At 40.4% G+C, this 22,733-nt stretch overlaps 2 protein-coding genes across 4 annotated transcripts; one reads left to right on the top strand and one right to left on the bottom strand.

The window, feature by feature from the left end:
• The first annotated feature begins 1,484 nt into the window (after positions 1 to 1,484).
• Positions 1,485 to 12,446, top strand: LOC134643849 (sodium/potassium/calcium exchanger 3-like). Its single transcript, XM_063496466.1, has 17 exons — positions 1,485 to 1,986; positions 2,213 to 2,311; positions 3,854 to 3,930; positions 4,042 to 4,116; positions 4,536 to 4,620; positions 6,195 to 6,298; positions 6,374 to 6,448; positions 6,983 to 7,008; positions 7,104 to 7,157; positions 7,253 to 7,389; positions 7,673 to 7,761; positions 8,574 to 8,841; positions 9,810 to 9,976; positions 10,080 to 10,194; positions 10,272 to 10,384; positions 11,395 to 11,460; positions 11,646 to 12,446. Exons 1-17 carry the CDS (start codon positions 1,878 to 1,880, stop codon positions 11,754 to 11,756), a joined length of 1,770 nt encoding a protein of 589 aa, XP_063352536.1. The 5' UTR covers positions 1,485 to 1,877; the 3' UTR covers positions 11,757 to 12,446.
• A 1,789-nt stretch (positions 12,447 to 14,235) lies between these two features.
• Positions 14,236 to 22,711, bottom strand: LOC134643836 (zinc finger protein ubi-d4-like). Of its 3 annotated transcripts, none has more exons than XM_063496435.1 (11): positions 22,655 to 22,711; positions 20,868 to 21,028; positions 20,431 to 20,538; positions 20,085 to 20,278; positions 19,882 to 19,974; positions 18,977 to 19,061; positions 18,347 to 18,481; positions 17,589 to 17,720; positions 17,253 to 17,365; positions 15,973 to 16,054; positions 14,236 to 15,800 (listed from the first exon to the last, which is right to left on the bottom strand). In XM_063496435.1, exons 1-11 carry the CDS (start codon positions 22,684 to 22,686, stop codon positions 15,715 to 15,717), a joined length of 1,221 nt encoding a protein of 406 aa, XP_063352505.1. In that variant the 5' UTR covers positions 22,687 to 22,711; the 3' UTR covers positions 14,236 to 15,714. The 3 variants fall into 3 exon arrangements, with proteins under 3 accessions (XP_063352505.1, XP_063352514.1, XP_063352523.1); XM_063496444.1 differs by having other exon boundaries at positions 20,085 to 20,275; XM_063496453.1 differs by lacking the exon at positions 18,347 to 18,481.
• Between the last annotated feature and the right edge of the window lie 22 nt (positions 22,712 to 22,733).

The following is a 22,733-nucleotide window of genomic DNA, read 5'->3' as shown; positions in this document are numbered from 1 at the left end:
GAAACCTCATCTTCCCGCAGTTAACCTTCAGTCTAAAAGGTACTCAGATAAGATTTTGTACGTGATGGAGGCATCATGTTTCATTTTCTCGCTCATTATTCTCCCTCTTGCTTCTCAATCCTGTAAAGATGCCCAGGTACCTTGGAGAAAGCGATCTGGAGAGTGGGTTTCTTTATGCTGTGCATCTTCATTCTCATGATTATATCCTTTGTGGCTTCAGGATGCTTTGCAGGAACATCTGACTTCTCTTCCATCACCACTTTGTGGACTAGCGCCCACCTGATGTTACAGCCCTACTGGAGTGTACAATATGGGGCCTTGCCTCCCATTTGAGCTTAACTCTCCCTCTGGTCTACTCTTGTATTTCAGGGTTTTTTTTGTAAACATGAGTTCAGAAAACAAACAAATAAAACTTCTCATGATGCATTAAGCTGCTTCAGCCTCAGGGTCTTGCATGAGTTTGCTGACTGTCTATTGCACTATTATGACATACAGAAACATCTAGATTCTAAACCAACAGCATTTAGAGGCTGTGCTGATCAAAAAAATCATATGAGCAAAAGCAAGTCTCTTAGCTACAGAAGAGGATTAGGGCCACTGGGGGGGAAAAGTGGTCACGTCTTTTTTTTTTCTTTTTCTTTTTTCCTCTTCCAGAATTCCGAGAAAAAGGGCAGAATTCTGACTTTAATCTCAGAATTCTGACTTTTTTCTCAGATTAAAGTCAGGATTCAGAGGAAAAAAAATCTGAATTCTGACTTTAGTCTCAGAATTCTGAGATTAGCCAGAATTCTTTAATCTCAGAATTCAGATAAAAAAAGAATTCTTACATTAATTTCAGAATTCTGACATTTTTCTCAGAACTCTGAGATTAAAGTCAGAATTCAGAGAAATAAGAGATTAATCTCAATTCTGACTTTAATTTTCTGAGATTGAAGTTAGAATTCTGAGCATAAAGTCAGAATTCTTTAATCTCAGAATTCTGAGGAAAAAAGTCAGAATTCTGACTTTCAGAATTCTGACTTTTTTCTCGGAATTCTGGAAAACAAAAAAAAAGACGTGCGCACTTTTTTCCTCTTCCATACTTAACAGCAAAGCAGACCAGATCCAAATATTTTCAGTGAAAGGACACTAAGAATAAAAGAAGCCCCCCAAAAACGAATAAACTATAGATGTTATGGCTCTGTTTGCAGTTTGCATCTTTTTTACTTTCACTTTTTTTTTGTTTTTATCTCATTTCATTGTCTTATCATCTATGTTAAGTTGTATTGCGTATATGTCTTTATTCAGCATCTTTCTGATCTTATTTTTGGACCTTACTTCACACAGACGCTTTACTCCCTTTAACCCTTTGAATTTTCTTTTTTTTTTAAAGAAATACTTTTGGAAAATATTCTCATTCACCCCACAGAATCCCGGTCCCGCGCGCTTCACGTGATACTTGAATCATTGCTTCGTGTTATCAGTATTTCACTCGCGTCGCCCCACCCAGCTGAAGGCGCTCTAGTCTGTAGGTCCAGGAAAAACCCCCTCCTCCCCGACGGGAAAATCATAAACAGCAGATCAGATTTAGGGCAGAAGGAAAGAGGGGATATTATCAAATAGGCGCTGGCTGATTTATTGTGTGCACGTATCCGCTGGATGTATGTGAAGCGTGTGGATGCTGCACGGTTAGTGCTGACTGACTCCCGGAGATGCTGTGGACAGGCCGAACCTGTTTAACATCCGCTTGCTTATTGGATGGAGCAAAGAAAGATAGACAATAAATCAGAATAAGAGATCAACAGGCCAGTTGTATTCGGTCTGAGAGCAGGAGTCCGAGGAAGAGGGGCAGCGGCATGTTCTGAGCGGAGAGCCGACGAGCGGCGGCAGCAGGCGGGATGAAGGCTCCGAGAAGACCGAGGCAGACGCGCCTCCTCCCGCGTTTCTGCGTCTGTGGAGTCGGTCTGATCGCAGCCGCCTGGATCTTTCACTTCTGTGATGTTACAGGTGTGTATAAAGGCTCTGATTTAAAGTTGTCTTAACCACTCCTATACTTTCATTATTTGCTATAATAAATCAAATTGCAGTATTAAGGCAAATGTCACGTTGCAGCTGTACAGATTATTTTAGCGAGATACTAGTAAAGAAACACATTAAAGTTACATAAAAGGTTATGTTGAATTTATATCCTCAAATAGCTTAACTGTATTTATATGTGAATGACTCTTTTTAGACTACCATAGACCAACTGTGGATCACAGCAGCTCCTTATTCAAAAGAGAGCTCATCCAGCAAAAAGAAGACAACCAGACTGGGGGTGCTTCTAGATCTGGTGAGGTGCTTTACCACGTGTTTGTGTCTTTCACATGCACTCTGTTTATAGGGGTGCATGATGCGCCAACAGGAAGATTATCTTTACAAAACTTTAAAAGTCTAATTGCATCAGTGTGTTGAGCTAGAACGAGCTCAGGTTTGGATAACCATGGCACTGAGTGTACAATCACCTGACCTGAGCCCTTGTGTGTTTATGGCAGTCAAAGTGTGCCATCTTCGTTTATCTCCTTAAATCAAGAACTATTTCCTCTTGTGCATTCCTTTACTCCTCTGGTCCACTTCTCACTTCATTTCTTTAAATTTAGCACATATATATGTTTTAAAAACAGTTAGGTCTTTGATGGTTGCTAGGAAACTGAGTTTGTGGTTTGATGTAGTGTGCATCTGGAGCTGTTCAAAGTGCCCGCTTGTGGTAATGACCCGCTGATTAGTAACCTCTCATCAGCCGCTCTACCATTGCTTATGCATGCTTGGATCTGTTTGGCTGCTTGAGATTTTTACAGAACACACTGAGCTATATTCAGTCAGAATTAAGTTCCTGCCTCACGGAAATATAGTGCAGATCAACTTAAAAGCTTTGTTCAAACTATCATATTTCTATTTTTAAGAGCATCATTTGGTTTCTGATGCTAAAAATATACAGTTTGATCATGATCTGAATTAAACCAACGTCACACCATTTCTGCCTCTTAGGTGTGATTTGTGTTTGCCTCTAACTGCACATTGATATCTCTTTCACTTTTAAAAGCGGTTTAAAAAATCTGACGTACAGTTAAATCAGAAAACCTTGAGGGGAAGTCACTTGGGAGGCTGCTTTTCAGATTATTGTTGCGTCTGTATCATGAAAAAAAGCTTTTTAAATGTTGCAGTGAGCTGTGGTATTTATGAGCTTATGTGCAAGACAGTGCAGCCAAGCAAAACAATCGCTTTCTGCTGGGAGGAGAAAGACTGTGACGCATGGTGACGCTCAGCTAAATTTGATGCCCCTGAACTTCAATATAATTGGAATTGCTTTTAGAAGAACTGACAAAGAAAGTCAATACAAACACTTGTTTTTGGATGGCGTGAGGGATAGTGTGAAGTCATAAGAGGAGCATGGAAAATACAGCTGTAATGCAATTGGACTCCTGGTTTTGTGACTCTAAACTCAAGCTGTGTCTAGACAAGATACAGGATACATTCAACAAACTGAGATACGCAAATTCTAGATCTGACGCATGCAAGGATAAATGCCCGCAGGTTCAGGGTGGAGCTGAGTTATAATTCTAATCACAGCCTTCATTTAACCACCTTCCTGAGGCTGTTCTCTGAACTCCAAGGGAACAAATCCTCCTTTAAAGAAAGTGTGTTAAAGTCACTGTGAGTTAATTTTGAGACGTGACAAAATAATCTTCAGATATCAGAAGATCAAAGTGCAGGTTTTAGGGAGTTGTGTTTAAAATGTAATGTATTAGAATACTTGGTAACTGGTTTTTGTTGTCCAACAGTGTTACCTAATTCCACACGTCATTAGATTACACTCTATCCATCTTTTCCCAAGCTATCAGTGAATTTCCTGAAGACATCTTTACTGTGGATCAAAGGAGACAGGGTGCAGTCCTCCTTCATGTTCTCTGTGTGAGTATCACCTTTGTCTGAAAGCCTGCGTTTGACATAATAAAAAGCTGTATTTTCTCTTATTTTCATCTTAAACCAAATCTTCAGTAATGCGTTTGCTGTATTTCTCAGGCTATCTACATGTTTCACGCACTGGCCATTGTCTGTGATGTTTACTTTGTGCCATCACTGGAAAAAGTGTCAGAGGTATGATGCACAAATCTATAATGGCTGAAAGTAAAGTAATAGTGATAGTTTTCCATTCTACTCTAGGTATTAAGTAAAAAACAAAACAAAAAAACCTTTAAAGGGTAAGAAGCGAGTGTATTTTCTTTACTGGCTGTAATTCATCTCTAAAGACATGAAACAATAGTGTGTTAGTCTATCAGAACTCTCTGTTTAAGCCTTGTGGTATTAAATTATAAACTAGTGGTCATGTTCATTGGACAAATGTAACCTTAGTTGATGTTTTTATAGTAGTTTTTGGACAGCAGTAGAGGTCTTTGGCTACGGCATGCTCTGGATAAACACACCGTATTTATTAGGATCAGTCCTGTGACAGAAGAATACCAAATATGACCATTCTGATCCTTAAGCCTGTTTAATCTCCCCTCTCCATCCACTAGAACCTTCAGCTCAGTCAGGATGTTGCCGGGGCAACCTTCATGGCAGCTGGGAGCTCCGCCCCTGAGCTCTTCACTTCTTTGATTGGTCAGTATCCCAGTTAGTCATTCCCTCCAGCGGTTAGATCAATATTTCTGCCATCAGTGCTCCAATTAGAGGCAATCGGAGAGACAATGTCTAATCAGGACAGAGAAAAGTGCACATAGGGAGCCAGCAGTGATTAATTTCAGCCATTTATCATTAATCATAGATGTCAAGAAGACAACATTTATTTTTGCTTGATGGTTTATCATGTCACTGTGGAGCAATTTTTTTAATCATAAGCAGTGTTTCAGTAAATCAACTTTCACTTTTTTTTAAATAAAATTGTCGTAGTTTGGAACCTTTATTTTATATTTTGGAGTTTATGTTCAGATTTTTCCTGCTATTCCAGAGTCTATGGTTCTGTGTTTACTTAACTGTTTTCCTAGTGGAGGGTTGTGTTTGTCCGTGTATTTTGTTTTCTGTTTTCAGCTCATTATTCCAGCCTCCCCCTGTGTTGTGTTTTTATTTTTAGTGTGAGCTTTCATATCTCTGTGTTTAGTTGGGTTCTGTTGTTATTTTTACTTTGTTAGTTAGTTGTCTCTTGTGTCTTGTTTTGAGTTTCACTCACTCCCCTGCATCATTGTCTTGATTGTGTGCTCCTGTGTCTCATTTCATTCACTCCCTCTTTGAGTAAACAGTCCTGTCTCCATTGTAGTCTCTGTCAGATACTCTGTGTGTTCACTGAGTTAGTCTCTGTGTTTTTAAGCTGTGCTTGTCATCCCCAGCTCTGTTTCTTTGTTGCCTTTTTCTGGGACTTTCACTCTAAGCTTATTGATAAGTACGTTAATCTAAGTCCAGGTCTGTGCATTAAGCTCAGACATGTCAAAAATTCAACCAGTTCAAAGGAATAAACGTTTCCAAGGTGAATATAATATAAGATAAGATGTATGTTTTTTATCCCAGATGTGGGAAATTCTCTTGTTACAGCAGTTAAAAAATTACGTTAAACACAAACAAGCATATACAGCATGTCAGTAAGTGTAACTGCTTATATAATAATGTTGCCCACACACTGTGACTCTACAGTACAATAATTAAATACATCACTTCTACATTTTGCCTTTTAGCATTATTTTCTTTTCTTCTTCTTTTACACAGATATAACATATCAGATATAACTGTCTTGTATCAGGTATTGCAGCATCACTGTAGCACGAGCCATTGTTATTGTTAGCAGTATATTGTGATATTATCGTATTGTGACTCTGATCCTTTATTGAGACTAACTACTAATTACTTTTTTCTGCTTTTTCTGAAACAAATGTTGACCTACAGTTTGTATAAATGAAAGCCTTGCTTCTAAATCAATGTTGCCTTTGGAAATGTCCTCAAAAACGGCCTCTGATACAATATATTTTAATCTTGAAAGAAAAAGTCTTGCTTTGACTTTAGTTGACTTTAGGCAATAAGGCAGTAAATATTACAAAACATCAAAGACATCAGGCCAGCCCCTCTGGGTGTCAACTGAAGCTGAATTACTGTGTTTATCTTCTGTTGAGAAACTCTTAATTTGTACACTGTTGCAGATAAAACGCGTGTGCATGATTTCAGTTTGATCTTTCTTATTCTGGACTTAGGCGTGTTTATCACAAAGGGTGACGTCGGTGTGGGAACTATTGTGGGATCAGCTGTCTTTAACATCCTGGTTATCATCGGCATCTGTGGCATCTTTGCAGGACAGGTACGCACACTACAGAGCACCCCTTTCTGCCTGACGGAGTCTTCACAGTGTTTCATGTTTCCTTTCTCTCTGCAGCCCATTGCTCTGAGCTGGTGGCCTCTGTTCCGTGATGCTGTTTTCTACATCCTCTCCATAGTGGTGCTTATTCTGGTGAGAAATCTCTACAGTAAAAAACTCAGTACTGATGAAAAGTCCTGAAATACTCACCATTATATGTAACATTATTCCTACAATTGAAAGGAAGCACCTTTTAGTGCAAGAATAAAAGCAAATGAAAGATCACTTTAATGTTAAACTGGTGCATCTAAAGTATATATTTTAATTGATAAATCAAGTAGGATACAAAGTCACGGCTCACACTCTGGTACACTGGTAATTCTCCATATAACATCTGTTTTTATCGGTACTTTAGCAGCCCTACATTTGCTGCACATCTGCAAGCCATTTTGCAACCCGCCTCTACTCCAGCTCCACCTTTCAAAATCTGTAGATCAGATTTTCATGTGTGCACAGTGAAGGGCGCCAAATAATTTTTTTTTTAGTTGTCTGATTTAATTACTATATAAAGTATATGGCTAACAGTATAGGAAAAACTACACACTATACTGCAACTTCTCGCAGTGAGTTATGGTTTAAATATGTTTCTAAAAAACTAATAGAAGTTGTTTTTTGTTTTATTTGCAGGTGATCTATGATGAAAAAGTCCTGTGGTAAGACTGTGGTAAACTTTTTTTGCAGCCGGTGTGCGTTGGATGATTGTGTGGGTATTTGTGAATCTGTGGTGGTATTTGTGTGCATGTTTCAGGTGGGAGACCATCATCCTGATCTCTATGTATGGACTCTATATAATCATCATGAAGTGAGTCTTTGCTTCTGCTCACATTTCCAACCTAAAGCCACAACATGTTTTATACGTACCATAGGCAGCATCTTCATGTGTTGTGCTTTGTGTAGGTTTAACAGATCTCTGTGCTGCCTGGTGGAGAGACACTGCAGCAGGGCCGGTCAGCCGTGTCTGAGCGGTCTGCGACGGATGACTGCTGTCGGAAACGCCGGAGACGGCGACAATGACATGGTGCCGCTGAAACCAGGTGAAAAGGGACCTGTTTGTACGTGTGCGCTTGTACATCCAAAACAGGAAAAAGTTTGCCAAGCCTCTGAGCAGCATCCAGCAGACCTAGTGACACAGTTTAAGCTGTCAGTCAAAAGCTTCTTGTGTTCTCCTGGGGATTTCCAACAGGCTGAAATAGAACTAGACCATTTTGACGAACAAAAGTTATTCTCTACTTAACACTGTGTCCTTTTTGTCCTCCCCTCTGTCTTCTTTTATCTCCCACTAAACATTTTTCTGCTTTTTTTCCTTCTGTCCCCAAGACTCATGTGTGGTGGCCGGTCAGGATTCAGGGGTCGTAATGGTGGATGAGCTACTGAACTCGCACCCCCATCAACTGACTCTGTCAGAGGCAAGCCTCTCGCCTTCTCATCACCCCGCATTTCCCCCCCTTCACCCACCTACGCATGGCAGGACGCATGGTCATCAGCGAGGTACACTGCACATGCTCACACCCATTGCACAACATCAAGCTGCCCTGGCTTTTTCGGCCGGGTTGGTGGGTATTTTAATGTAGATTTGCCACATTTAAATATGGACACTTCAATTCAGTGGTTTTCTTTTCTTTTTCTTGAAACATAGAACTAGCTAGGGAGAAGCACACAGCATCAGCAGGAACCCAAAGCTGTGGTACTGGAATAAGAAGACACTAAATTGGTGCATCTATAGCAGACAAACTGGCACACGGGGAGATGTGTACTGGCATATCAAACAACATCCTGTTTGCCATTGTTACACAGATGCCATCTAATAAGCCCACAAAGAAATCACACCAACACAGAGTGCAGCCTAATGCATAATATTAGCCCAGACACAAAAGCAGACAAGACCTCAATCTCCAAATCTGCTTCCTCACTCTCTCAGCTTTCTCTCTGTGCTTGCCATTTCCAGCATCAAATTAAAGCACACCTGCCAATGCTATGCCTGCTCTCTCCATGCCACCCCCACCCCCCACCCCACCAAAATAAAGCTTTCTAAATCCCCTCTGGTGAATGTGAAGACTTGCGTAGCTGCATAATCACTCTTCCTGCCAGTTCAAATAATCTTAACTACCTTCATTTCCATAACCCTGCTGCAGTGTTTCTCATGTGTTTTTGTTTTCTCCTGAATAAAGTTCTTTCTTTTCTTAAATTTCTCCTGACTTCCCCCACCAACCACCCACAGAGGCAAAGGCTGATTCGGGCTCGGGTTGGCCCAGAGGAGGGGGCAGCTTCAGGGGAGGAAGGTTCAGGAGCTAGTGGGCCTTGGGGGAGAGAGAATGGGACGGCGGCTGAGGGAGAGAGACAGCCACCAGAGGGAGAGTTGGAGAGGGGTAAAGAGACAGTAGGGGAGACATGTGGGGGAGGACAGCCCAAGGAGCAAGAGGAAGAGGAGGAGGAGCAAGAGGACCAAGATGAAGAGAATGTTCCTTTCAAACCGTTTGTCCTGCCAGGTAAGAGTCGGCCTCACAGAAAGGCCGACTGGGATTTTGTTTTAGTACTTGGATATGTTTCACATCATTATGCTATAAAGGAAATCATTTTAAATGTGAGTTTATCTGCCTAACGTTAGATTGAATCTCAGGTATTGCATATGTTCAATACACAGTCAAATATATGCACCACCACCACACACCATCTTCATGGCAATTCACATCCAGCCGCAAAACAAGATTCCTCTTAAAAGTTCAATATATCTAAAAATTTAGGCCAAACTTGGTCCTGACACAGAAGTCAACTTTTTGCTAAAAAAAACATGTCTATATGGTAAGACTGAACTACGACACTTGAGCTAGTTAGTCTTATCAAACATGTCTTTTGGAAAAGCAAGAGACAAAACTTACTCTCAGCTCTCTCAACTCAGCTTTATAATATAAAGTATCTGAAATGCACATGTAGGCCATACTGCTTCAAAGAAATACTAAAAAACACACTTTTTGCTTTTCACAATAACTAGAGTTTTACCCACTATGATGTTAATATTCATTACATATTTAAAACTCAGGAAACACAGAAAAAGATTAATCCTGAAGCTCGATCATGTACCTGGCCACAGGATGCCATCTTTTGCCATCCACAGCCAATTAAATCTTCCTCTCCACAGAAAATGCACAGATGAGAGACTGTGTCCATCTTCTAAAAGGCTTTTTCTGTCGTTGGAATCAGCCAGAACTTCCTGCTTTGATAAATAATAATATAATTATTCATCAAGGCACTGTAGAGATAATCCTTTACAGTATTTGATAGCTGATGGAGTTAGTTAAAAGGAGATGACACGAGAAGTCGCGGACACATCCAGGCTGTGCCAGTGAATAATTTAAGAGTTCAGATTAATCTGTAAGGACGCCTCTGGGCAAACTGGTGGGCGTGTGTGTGTTTCACCTTGTTTGTGCATTTATGAGTGTTTTCATCATGTTCTCAGATGGGTGGTGTGTGCGTCTGAAGTGGCTGCTCTCCTGGCCTGTGAGTGTCCTGCTTTACTGCACCATCCCTGACTGTAACCTGCCGCGGTGGGAGCGCTGGTACCTGCTCACCTTCCTGTCCTCCACACTCTGGATAGCCTTCTTCTCCTACCTCATGGTCTGGATGGTATGATGCACATTCACACACACACACACACACACACACACACACATATTTGGTTTAAACACACACGCACACACAGACGCATGACCATTTTTCCTCTCTTAAGGTGACAATAATCAGCTATACACTTGGAATCCCAGATGTGATCATGGGCATCACTTTTCTGGCTGCTGGCACGAGTGTCCCCGACTGCATGGCCAGTCTCATTGTCGCCCGACAGGGTGTGTATTTGTGTGTTTAATATTTAATGAATGAAAGGAAAATGAAGATGTGAACATATGATGTTGTTACGCTGCAGGGATGGGCGACATGGCTGTGTCCAACTCCATTGGCAGTAATATCTTTGATGTGCTGCTGGGTCTGGGCTTTCCCTGGGCGCTGAGGACTCTTATAGTCAGCTATGGATCAGTGGTAACACCAGCTGTTCTCTGTACCTCAGTTTCAGTTTTACTTTTGATATGTAAGCTAGCATAGCTTCAATATTACCATGAAATGTGTTTGACGAGACAAAACAAGTCGCTCGGCACCTGAAGAAAACTTTTGTAAGTACCTTACATGATATTCAAGGCACCTTTAAAACTTACATTTGTAATTGGACAATATTTATAGAACTACTGAATTACTCTTTCATTGTTAACTACTATTTCTTTTGATTTGTAACTGATTTGTAATGAAGAAGTAATTCAAAGCTGCTATAACTAGTATTTGAAGGTTACATCAGTGTTAAAATGTGAAGATTATGCTCATCCAGATCACTGTTTAGCTCTGCAGTCTTATTGTTTTGATTCACTGTTACTTCTCTCAAAACACTGTCTTTAGCTGTGAAAGCAGCTGTTGCTAAAGCCCTCTGTAAACTGTTTGTTGAGGACCAGTAGCAGACACACACAGCTAATGCCTAGTAAGGCAATGCCTGAACCAGATATTTATTCCAGGAGTTGCAAGAGACCAAAAGCTTTTTTCTGAGGCTATGGGCTCCCTTCATCCTTTCTTTAAGTTTTGTTCTGATTGGATGCTCCTCACAAACAAAAGGTTTGAACAGCAGGTAGGCGGGGTTCCTGTGCTCACTGCCAGAGTTCTCTGAAACTACCAATTGTCAAGGATCTCTCTTGGCATCATACATCGTGTTTTTGTTTTATTTAATTGCAGTCTGAAGCCTGAGCGTTTGGCTCACAGCGATTACCTGTACAGGTGCTGATCTCTTTATTTGAAATGCTGTCCACTGGGACGGTAACTAAATGACAGGGAGAAAGAAAAATCATACAAAATCCCTTTTAAACAGTTTGAGTTTCTTTCGTTTAAAAATGAAAAAAAAAAAAACCCCAAAATTAAAAATCATTGGCCAAAACCAAAATTTGACTGTGAACATGTTGCAAGTGTTTTAAAACAGCGCGTTACACGCTTCACATTGTGTGTCCTGTCAGGTGACGATAAACAGCAAAGGCCTGGTGTACTCAGTGATTCTGCTTCTGGCCTCAGTCACGCTTACTGTGAGTAGCTCATCTCCTGATGTTATAAAGCACAGATCAAATAGTGAGATTGTGTACAAAAACAAACAGACCACCCATCACTGCCTGAGACCATTTTCACTAACACATTTCGTGATTACACAACAAAACAAAAAGCACTTATTTAATTTTTCCCCGTGTGCCTCTTTCTGTCCGTAACTCCTCAGGTCCTCTGTGTCCATATGAACCACTGGAGGCTGGACCGCAGGCTGGGAGTCTGCCTCCTGCTGCTGTACGCTGTCTTCCTGCTCTGCTCCGTCGGTTTCGAACAGCTTTAGACGACACTCCCGTTACACGCAAACAAACGGCCCTCCTCCCCTGCTGCCATTATTAATGAAAAATGTACGGAGAGATGATTTATGGTTTCATTTCAAAGTGGCTTTCCACGATAGATAGTCATTACTATGACACCGGCTGCCTACAAACGAAATTGTTTACCTTTGATAAATGAGTCTTTTACAGAGTTTTGTACTGTAGCACTTCCAACCCGATGATAATGCACTGTCTCACAAGAAATTTATAAAATATGGAATTTGTATTCTGAAACCTAGAATATTATATAAGAACCCCAAAGTGTGTTAGTTTACTTATTATTACTGCCACAAGTAACCTCAACGAGCAGATGATTTCACATGTAAGTGTATATGGTTGCTTCTCGGTTTATCCACTTATTTCATGTAAAGTTTTGTGTTTTCGTCACGCCTTTGTATCTGTAGCTGTAAAAAGCATAGCATGGCTAATCACGCTCCAGATATTTGCACTAAGCCACTGTTGTCTTGGCTTTGTATACAATGTAGGCCCCACACTTGCCCCCGCCCTCCCCCTGCTAAAAGCTTCTCAACACAAAGGTTGTTTTAATTTTTCCTGAAACAACAATGAATATATTCTGCAAGATGTTTATAAATGTCTGTCTGGAGAGAGTCCTGAAGTGTATGTCTTTGAGTTACGAGTGCAATAAAAAACTTTGTTCTGTGATGTTTGTCTTCTGAGGCTCGAAATTCATAATCACACTTTTAATATTTAACGGCACTGTGAAATTTGTTTTATTTGCACTTAAAGTAAAATGGAAATGCAAAAAAGATTAAAAAATCTCAGAAGAGTTAAACCAAAGAGGACTAAATTTAAACTTGTTTTGAATGGACCCGATGAAGCGTGAAAACCTACAGTTACACCAGTAGTTCTCAGACATTTTCTGGCATTTCTCCACACCTTAATTTTTACAAATCATTAATTTATATTAATTTACTCAGCTCTTGATCGGTGAAACATCATCAGCAAACTTTTGGTTGTTTATTTTTCCTAATACTTTTATTCACCAAGATGGCAAACAGGTCAGATGGGCTACCCACAGCCATGGTCAAAGGTGGAGACTCAAATTGGTTCTTGGGACATGGAAACTAATTTAACTTTGTCCTGTCAGCAGTTTACCTGCTAAAGCAGATGACAGAAGAGATGTATGTAAACGCTGTTGTTACTGTAACACAGTGGCGCTCTCGTTTTAGAATGTTTTTAATCTAGCTTCGGTATCCAGAGTCAGGGGTGTTTACCTGCTGCAGTTCAGCACCATGGACAGTTCAACAGCCGTCAGCTAATTTTAATGGTAGGGAAAATGCTAATTATATGCAATATGAGTTCAATAAACAAAAAGGTAAAGAAGCAGTGTTATGGAGGTTTGTGACAGCATGCATAAGCTCAAATGCACTGAACAGGCAAACGAGGAGTCAGATGGAATCCTATTGCAGCTCACTTTGAATCTTCTGTGTCCTTTAGATCAATTACCAAACATCCAGTCTGACTTTGCTACTTCAGATTTGTCACCTGCAAATCCATGATGTTATTCTCCTGTTTGACAACATCTAAAATGTGCTCTACTGGATTGAGATCTAATGGTTGTATAGGCCATTTAGGTACACTGAGCTCAGTGTCACGCTGAAAAAAAAAAAACAGTTTGGGCTTTGTGACATGACACATTATCGTTCTTGAAGCAGATGGGAACACTTGAGTCACAAAGGAACATGGTCAGCAACGATACTCGGGCAGGCTGTGGTGTTTAGACAATACTAATTTGGGACTAATGAGCTCAGAAGTATGAAAATATCCCACACACTAATACAGCAGCACCACCAGCCTGTATCAACTTTATCAACCAACCAATGATGATACAGTGCAGATTAGATCCATTCTTTCATGTTGCCAAATTCTGACCCTACCATTCAAATGCCACAGCAGAAATCGAGACTCATCTTCTGTTATCTTCTCTCTTCCAACTTTGGTAAGCTTGCGTTCAGCCTCAGTTTCATATTCTTAGCTGACAGGTGTGGCATCCGGTGGGGTCTTCTGCTGCTATAGCCCAGCTCTTCTGCTCACCTTGATTGTAATGAGTGGTTTAGTTATTGCTGGCTTCCTATCACATTGAAGCAGTCTCCTCTAACCTCAGACATCAACAAGGCATTTTCTCCAGAGAATATGCTCAGCCTGGTCTTTTTGCAGTGCTTTTTAAGATTATTCTTTGGAAACCCAAGAGATGGTTGTGTGGGAAAATCCCAGTACATTTGGTGCCACATTCACAATCACTGGAATTGCCTTTTCCAAGTGGCACTGACCTGTCTAAATTCAGTGAGTTGCTGCCATTTGGTTAAGTAAGCAGATCATTTTGTTAACAAGCAGTTGAACAGTCGTCCCTAATCATAATTAAGGAAGGAATAATTCAGGAAAAGACAAAAATGAAATAACAATGAACACATTATTAAAGGTGATATTTTTCATTCAGGCTAAATTGGCTTCAATACCAAAGAAATGTAAAAATAAAAATAGTACAACAAAGTACATCATTATACAAATACTCATAATGGAGGTTTGACATATCAGAATAATCAAATAAATCCAAACATGTCACAGTCATAAAAAAAATAGAAAAAGGCAAATACAGTACAGAGAATGCATTAGGAGCTAGATATTGAAGTGTTTGCTATGCTGTAGAGTTTACAAAATTCTACTAGAAAACTCCCAATACCAATGGAATATCAGATAATACAAAATGAAAAAATAAAATAAAATACAAACAATACAATGTCAACAACAACAAAAAAATAAAGAGTGTGACATGAGAGTGTGTGTGCGTTCATACAGGTGCAATTTGCATGCAAATCTGCCTCAGTGTGACAAATGATGAAAGCAGCTACAGTTTGTGAATGAGTGTGTGCCACTGGATCAACAGAAATGGAGTGTGAAAGGATGATGTCACTGCCAGATGAAGTTTACAAAGCAAGCAAAATAACAGCTGTGAGAACAGGATGCTACTTTATCCTAATTAGTTTCATGTTTCTGACATCCCGGCAAAATCAGGTTTTCTGTCTGATGGAGAAAGATGAAAAAAAAAAAGGGGGGAAAAAGGCTTTTGTTTGATGAGCTCAGCCTACAGCATATGGTCTTTATGTAGTGTTTGGTTGAAGTAATGGAGTGGAGATGAAAGGTAGCAAATACAAAAACTTTTGTGCAGACTCAAATGAGCGAGTGATGAGCCGCTGTCGTGTGATGGCGGACCTTGGCACTGACCGGGTCCCTCTCTGGAAACTTCCTCAAAGGATAAATACTCCGATGGATCAGACAAAAGCACACATGCCACTACAAAAGCCCACTAGTAACCAGAACAATAACAATAATGATAATAATAATAATAACAATAAGAAGAAGAAGAAGAAGAAGAATACTCAACCGTTTACTGTATGTTGTGACATTTTCCTTTTGCTCCTTTCGGGGAATAAAAACAGATCATTCGGCAGAAGAAGAACTGTGGTGGGTCGACACTGCACACTGTGTCTTTGAGTGTGAGGGGTGCAGGTTGTTAGCTGTGGTGCTAATCCGTTTTCTCCTAGGAGCTCCCATGGAGACAGCAGTTACTATGGTTACTGTATGCGCTCTGTCTCTGGTATCTGGTGTGTAACAGTTCAGGAGAAAGTGTGTGTCCATGCTGTTTGACGGCAGGCCTCGGGGACTCTGCAGGCAGGTTGGTAGTGATGGTTTGATCCCCGTGGTTGCTGATCTGAGGTCTGTTTTGGCTCTGTTCCCCCCTCCCCCTTTGGCCGCTGAAGATATGAAAGACTTCTAAAGCTGATCTGCAATCCGGCTCAGCTACATCAAGACCGAGCCTCGAGCTCCGGACTGAGAGGAGGTCTGACGTTTCAATTCGGGGTGGGATCCTGGTGCCTGAAGGGGGTGGAGTCCACCACTGTGTTGTCACTCAGGGGCGGAGCTCTGGTTTTGCTGGTATATGGAGGCTTTGTCCTTCAGCAGAGCCAGGCACAGGTGGCAGCTCCAGCTCCCTGGAAAACAGAAGCAAAGTGAGACAAGGCTCGAAGTGATGGAATCTCGGAGTAATTTGGCAGATACCAGAAGGCCTCTGGCTGGTGTATTGGTCACATTTTTACAGCTCTCTCAGTTATATCTAACAACTTCCTCTGAGTTTGTTACCCCTGCTGTAAAGTGTCTGCTTACCCTCTGGTGGTTCAGTCATGGGTGGAGTTAGACAGTACATGTGGTAGCCTCGATCACAGTCATCACAGAACAGCAGCTGGTCCTACAAATACACAAAATTTCAATTTACTGATGAAACGCTCACCTCTTTTCACTCTCCTATCCCTCTACATTTAATAATTAGTAATTGTTATTCATCTCTGGCTCTTCCACCGTGTGTCTTTTATCCCATCTTCCTCCCCTCACCCCCAAATAGTCGATGGCTGCCCCTTCCGAGCCTGGTTCCTCTGGAGATTTCTTTCTATTAAAAGGAAGTTTCTCCTGAGTTATCGCATTCACAAGAAGAATATCCGATATCATTTTTATATGATTTTCTCTTTAATTGAACACTATCCAATTTTTAAAAAAATCTGATATCCAAAGATACTGTTTATTTGGCCCAGTATGTTATGCTGGTGTCAAGATAGAAGTTCATCAATAAAGAAAATAAAGTTAATCACGGCTACATGAGCCACTATAACAACTACTTTGCCTTTGTTTTCCCTCTCAAGCTCATTAAACGCACTAAAAACAGAGCCCGAGTGGACTGCAAGTTAACAAGCTGAAACTGAGAAGTGATGTTACACTGTGTCTGTCCCACAGCTGTGACGCACAGAGTGGATGTTTGCTCATTAAAACAAAAAGATTTTTAGTTTAAGGTAAATAATATACCTTTACAATTTTCTACCATATTCTTAGTAAATCTTGATCATTTGCAGGGCATAGTAAATAAATATCTTTTTACAATTCTGGTAAAAGCAGCCAAAAAGGCAGTCAAGAGATGCTGGTTCCTTCCCGTGCCCCCCACTATGTCAGAGTGGAAAGACATTGTGAATGAGATTTACGTAATGGAAGCGATTACGTTCTCAATAAGTCTTAAAAAAAAAAAAAAAGCCAGACTTTGTTGAAATTTCTCCTATTTAGAAACTTAGAGTGCAGTGCCTTATCCCCTTTTAAACCCTGTGATGGACGTTTTTCCTTTGTCTCCCCACTTGTTCTTTGTTCCCAAAACGTAGAAAGATAAAAGTGGTTTATATTTGGACATCCTGGTATTGACACACTCTATGTTGTACTCCACTTCTTGAAAATAAAGAATTTCCCAAAAAAAATTAGACAGTTTTATGTGGATATGGTCAAAAAGAGAAGAAAGGGGTCACAGGCAGTTTTTTTTAAACTTGTAACCACTACAGATTAAGGTTTTGGGGAACATTTATATAAAAAAATAAATAAATAAAAAAAAAAGATAAAAAAAAAAAGCTCACATCATTCTCGGAGGTGCCACAAACGTTGCAGCATTTGCACTCGATGCACTGCCAGCGATAGGTCTTCACCGCAGCCATCATCACTGGTGTGAACTGCAGGCACGTCGGGTGGCCTACACAAAGGAGACAAAAAAAACAAACAAACAAAAAACAAAACAGGTAAACAACAATGAAAACTGTGAGGAAGTAGTGTGGAAAGACCTGCAGGCATCATGATACAGAACATTTTAAGGTTTAAATGGTTGTCTCAAGAAAGACCAATTACACCAAACAGCAGATAAATATGTGCTTTAAACTATATGTGTGATAACCAAGCCTAAAGGGACACAATCATACCTGAGCGACCGCAGTCTGAACAGGATACCAACTCTTCTGATTGGCCGGTCTTCTGGTTTAGGGTGGAATCGCCCAGACAGAAGTCACAGTAATCGTTGGGCAGTGCCAGCCCATTGGGACCCTTCTTAGTAGCTGTGCAGGAAATAAGTGAAGAAACTATAAGAATCTGAACGTATGAAGGAAAGAGAACACTGCGCTCTTCTCCCAGGTAAGCAGATCAGCATATACAGCTTAAAAATGAAAGTTTCACATTTTCCAAGTACAAACCTGTTTGTAGCAGGCCTTCCAAAAATAACATTTATAATGATGATGCATTGAATTATGATTGAAACTTAAGTATGAGTGACAACTCACAAAATGCACTTGTTTTTATGTATATGATAACACGATTTTGTGTGCACAAAGGAATTTTTTTTTTTTAAAAAAAAGCAAGACCATGAATATGTTTGGGGGTTTAAAAAAACAGACAAAGAAAAAAAATAAATATGGATGATATGCTTTAAAAAAAAAAAAAAAAGGGGGGAAAAAAAGCCAAAAGTCCCAACTGTGCAAGCACGTTTCAATCAGGAATGCCTCCAAATTTGGGATCTGAAATAATGAAAATCAAAAAATGAAAAGAGCAAGAAAAATAAAAAAAAAAAAGAATGAGAGAGAGACTTCCCTTGAACAAACACACACATGCTACATGGCATGCAACCAAACCTCCCTCCCCTCTTTCTCTCCATCTCTCTCTCTCTCAGCACTAGAGAGTGACTCACTCTTCTGCTCCTCAGGCTGGCGAGGAGTGGGTGGTGCCTCGATCTCCTCGCGGTCCTCGCCCTCCTCCTCTGCCAGGTGAGAGTGTGTATAGTGGTAGCTCAGGCCAGGACGGTTCTTGTAGCGCTTCCCACAAACTGACACACACACACACGTTCATACAAAAGTGTTATAGTTGTGGCAGCGAATTTTAACTACCGTCCAAAAAGGCCCAAGTTGGAAACAAGGTGGGCGTGCACCTTTCACCACCTCAAAACCAAGTAAAAGAAAAAAAACAAAAAAAAAAACTAACTTCATTTCATATGATTAATTGTTGACGGACACGCTAGTAGCAAACTCATACAGCGAAGGAGAGCATTTGCACAGTGAGCTGGGGCCAACAGGAAGTTACAGAGCACACGAAGCAGCATCTCAGGGATAGGAGAAAAAAAAAAAAAAAAAAGACAACGCATCCAGGCGAGCAACTTTTTCAACTTCTGCGTAGTCAAACTTTAGTTCCAGGTGGGATCTTTCAGATGACTCCATGCATGGCACAAGGCTCATCTTTGTCTTTTAAGAGGGGAAAAGCAAAAGCCTCTCTTGCTGGCATGCATGGCGCACACAAACATGTTACACAGAAAGCTAATACTCACTGTCGCAGGCGTAAGGTTTATCCCTTTCCTCCAGCGCTGCAGCTGCGGCCTCCGTTTTCTTCTTGCCATTCTTGTCACTGCGGCCCTGAACAACAAATTGCACAGTTGAGGCCAACAAACAGACCAACTTAAACAACACAACTTACTTTGCGTACATCACCTTTAACGGCTTTGAAAAACAATAATGAGAAGTAAGTGAATTTATGACAATTGGTACAGATCAAAATGTTTTGGGAAATGAAAATGAATTGAACATTTTGTGAAATTGGTTCACTGGAGAAATCAAAATTACAAAAATAAACTCTTACACAGGAGAACCAGCTGGACAAGAAAAGCCCCTTTCAGATAAATATGCCTTTCGATAAGTGTCAGCTTCATGTATCAGTAGCACAATGGCCAACCGTATCTGTGTCTGAATGACAGAACAGTGTCAGTCAATCAGACTCAAGAAGCCAGTGATGTTCCATATTGTACCTCTGAAGAGATCAAACAATATCCATGGAAAAAAAAGTGTGTTTAAGAAAAACTTTAGATTGAGAACTATAAGCATGGCAACTTAAGTAGTAACTGTAAGCGCTGTTGTTGTAAGTTGTTTTAATTCAGTTATCTATCAACTATCACTGTTTTAATTATGTAAGACAAATGATGAGTTGATTAATAAAAGTAACTGTATTATTAAAAATGACAACATTGAAAACACATTACGCTGACTGCAAATAAGACAAAGGATGACTTGAATTATCAGCAGCTCATCTGGTCACATGTTTTTCCTTTTTGTTATTGTAAAGATTTCTTTATTTCCTGTCAGAAAGATGTAACATCAAATGTCAGCCAAGTTAATATTTTAAACATATCTGTTTGGACTCAAGGTTGGCAATCCATCAGTGAAGAAACAGAACACTAACCTTGGACTTGCTCTTCCCTCGCCTCTTGGGGGTCTCATCCTCAAAGTCTTCGTCATCCAGATCATCCAGGTAGTCGTCATGGTCCAGCACTCTCTACCATAAAAATAACAGTCTAATTACTTCTGCTTGTTAAAAAAAAAAAAAAAAAAATTTGTGCCATTTTTGACAAAAAGCATCAGCATCGAGTTAGCTTTGGGTCTGACCTTACGGATGCGCCCAGAGGATGTGGTGGTCGTTGATGTCACAGGAGGCTCCACGGTAGCCGGATCGTCCTCGGGGCCACGGATATCTGCCACACCGCTCCTCCTGTCAAGGGGCTCTCCTTTCAGCAGGGCCTCCAAACTGCTGCCATCCACTGCTCCCAAGGCATCGCGCTTCAGACCCAGCTCCAAGTCTGCTACACAAACAGAGCAGAACAAAAATGCATACAGCCACTACAAGTGTAACAGATAAACCAGTGTATAGAAGAAAGAAAAAGAAAGAAAAGAAAAGAATTAAACCTATGGAATGTTTATTTAAATGGAAAAGTTGTTTCATCAGAGGTGGTACCTGGTTTGATTGGGGGAAAGGCCAGGCGGGGATCCTCAGGGGGATGAGAACGCCGTTTCTTTCTCCAGCGACGGGCTGGGTAGGTGTAGAGCTGCCCTGGAGCTACGCCTGATGTGACAGAGAACACCAAAAGCTGAAGTATGTTTTAGTGAGAAAGGTACTTGTTCTTTTAGATGACATGCTACACCCTGTATATCAGTTACAGAGATCATCTAAGGAGCTTGGAAAGAAAAGCGACTGGACTTCATCAACCTCTAATCCAAGAAGCTTCTTCAGTTCTTTCGTTCTTCAGAAGCTTCTCGGATAAGAGGTGAAATGTCTTCAAGAAACTTAAGGTCGTCCAGTCGCTTTGTTTTCCAAGCTCCTTGGATTACTATGACCTAGATGACTGAGAACCTACAAATACTTAAAGAAATCATCCAACACTACTTCGATACCTGCACTTCGGTGTCTCTTCTCCATCCAGATGTAACAGTTGGACTGGGCTACACCAGTCTGAGAGTCCAGGAAAGGCATAAGGATGCTGCGCTCGGCACACAGACGAGCATTATAATTATGACACTGCTCCATGGCATCTCTGTAATACTGCTCTCCAAGCCTGAAAAGTGGAAGTTGGACACTAACAGGTCAAATAACACAAATCAGAACAGACTGTTAATAATCAACTGCTAATTAAACAAAGTTAAAATAATCAACACTGAAGAGATAAGTAAAAATGTATCAGCAGCACCAGCAGTCCTTAAAATGTCTATGTTTAACTGTCTCATTACATTTGTTGTCACAAATGTTTTTGTGGTTTCCCTCCTTGACTTGCTTTAGCTCAGGTATCCCTGCACAGTCAATGGGTGCATCTCTAGCTAAAACTATCCAGAGCTCAGAGCCAGGCACAAGCTAGCAGCCTCAGTATGAGCAAAAGATCAATGCAGTTATGTGGAAAATTATGCAAGCAAGTGAAAAAGATATAAGAGTTATCTGGTTAAGTTATTAACATACTGCAAACAACACAGAGCAGAGCACTTTATTTTCAGTAATTTAAGTGAGAGAAGATCCTCTAATTAACTTCAACCTGAGGGACATTTTCAAGTTAATCATCTCTTTATTATGAAAATAATTTGCATTGAAAAAAAGGTTTAGTTTGGTTAATATATCCTCAGTTATAGTTCTTAGAAAAAAAAGGAAATGGTATTGGCAGGTCACAGTTAAGGGAAAAGTCAGTCAAGAAAATTGCAATCAGTGCTTCTCTAGTACTAAACAATTATGTATTAAACCTTTTTTTCAGCTGCTATTTCTGTTACTTATCTGCCAAGCAAATTTTAGCTGGGTTTAACAGCATGACTATGCTCTGTAAAGAGTCAAGATAAAGTGGATTAAGACACATAGCAGCTTATTTTCACTTTAAACAGTCTTTTTTGAATGACATGCAGCTGATACATGACTGTGCTATCACACAAACCGGCCTTGCTTGAGCTGCACAACAAAGGAGCTGTGAAATTACTGCAAACGGCACTACCGAACAACCTACTGCGACTTTGCTCGCATATTTCACCACAAATGTCTCTTCTACTGCTTTACAGTTACATCACAATTTAACTATTTTAACAGAGTAGTCAATGTCGATGTATCTAAAATGAATAATTAAGGGTTACTGCTCCCCTCATAAATCCACTATTAATTATGTTGAATCATAGCAGTAAAACGAAGATATTTTCTCTCTGGGGTCAATGTATTTAATTATTTACTTACGGGCGACACCAAACCAAGCCTAGTTTCATTTGAGCATTCAGCATTATCAGTAACGGTGGAGGGTGTCGGAACAAAAGGTTGATTGTTAGCGACTCTCTCGTCACAACAAAGCGCCCGCCAACCTGACAGGTTAAAGGAAAATTAACCCTCCTTCATCTGCGTGCGACTGGCTACAAACAGTTTAAAGCTTGTACACGTAAAACCACTTTAAGTACAATTAAGACTAGCTGAATTAGGCTTAAACTGAGGCTGAAATGCAGCTCCATAGCAGGGTTGATTCCCTTATGTTTCCCCAAAGCTAACAAGCTAACAGTAGCACGGAGGATAACGTTATCCTCTTGGGACAATTATCGTATTCAATACTGAAGATGCGATGTGCAATTTTTCTGCGCCCTGCCTTTAAAACGATGAATAATTAACTAAAAAAGCGCCCCTGTGCGGCTGCTACTTTTACTCTCACAATAAATAAAGGTAAACTTACACTTTAACAACACTGTCGACGGCCGCCGCCATATTTGCTTATTGCGGTTGTGTGATGTGCCACTGCGCCTGCGCACAGA

Source organism: Pelmatolapia mariae, linkage group LG2 (genome assembly GCF_036321145.2).
Source record: "Pelmatolapia mariae isolate MD_Pm_ZW linkage group LG2, Pm_UMD_F_2, whole genome shotgun sequence".
In the NCBI taxonomy this organism is placed as follows: Eukaryota; Metazoa; Chordata; class Actinopteri; order Cichliformes; family Cichlidae; genus Pelmatolapia; species Pelmatolapia mariae.
This window is presented reverse-complemented; position numbering and strand designations above follow the sequence as displayed.

Excerpts from the sequence above, each read along its gene's own strand:
- LOC134643849 (XM_063496466.1), top strand. The coding sequence starts at position 1,878 with ATGAAGGCTCCGAGAAGACCGAGGCAGACGCGCCTCCTCCCGCGTTTC. Across the intron at positions 3,931-4,041 it reads TCCTCCTTCATGTTCTCTGT|GCTATCTACATGTTTCACGC; the intron begins GTGAGTATCACC and ends TGTATTTCTCAG. Across the intron at positions 9,977-10,079 it reads CCTACCTCATGGTCTGGATG|GTGACAATAATCAGCTATAC; the intron begins GTATGATGCACA and ends TCCTCTCTTAAG.
- LOC134643836 (XM_063496435.1), bottom strand. The coding sequence starts at position 22,686 with ATGGCGGCGGCCGTCGACAGTGTTGTTAAAGT. Across the intron at positions 21,029-22,654 it reads GTCGACAGTGTTGTTAAAGT|GCTTGGAGAGCAGTATTACA; the intron begins GTAAGTTTACCT and ends TCCACTTTTCAG. Across the intron at positions 15,801-15,972 it reads CATGACTGAACCACCAGAGG|GGAGCTGGAGCTGCCACCTG; the intron begins GTAAGCAGACAC and ends TCTGTTTTCCAG.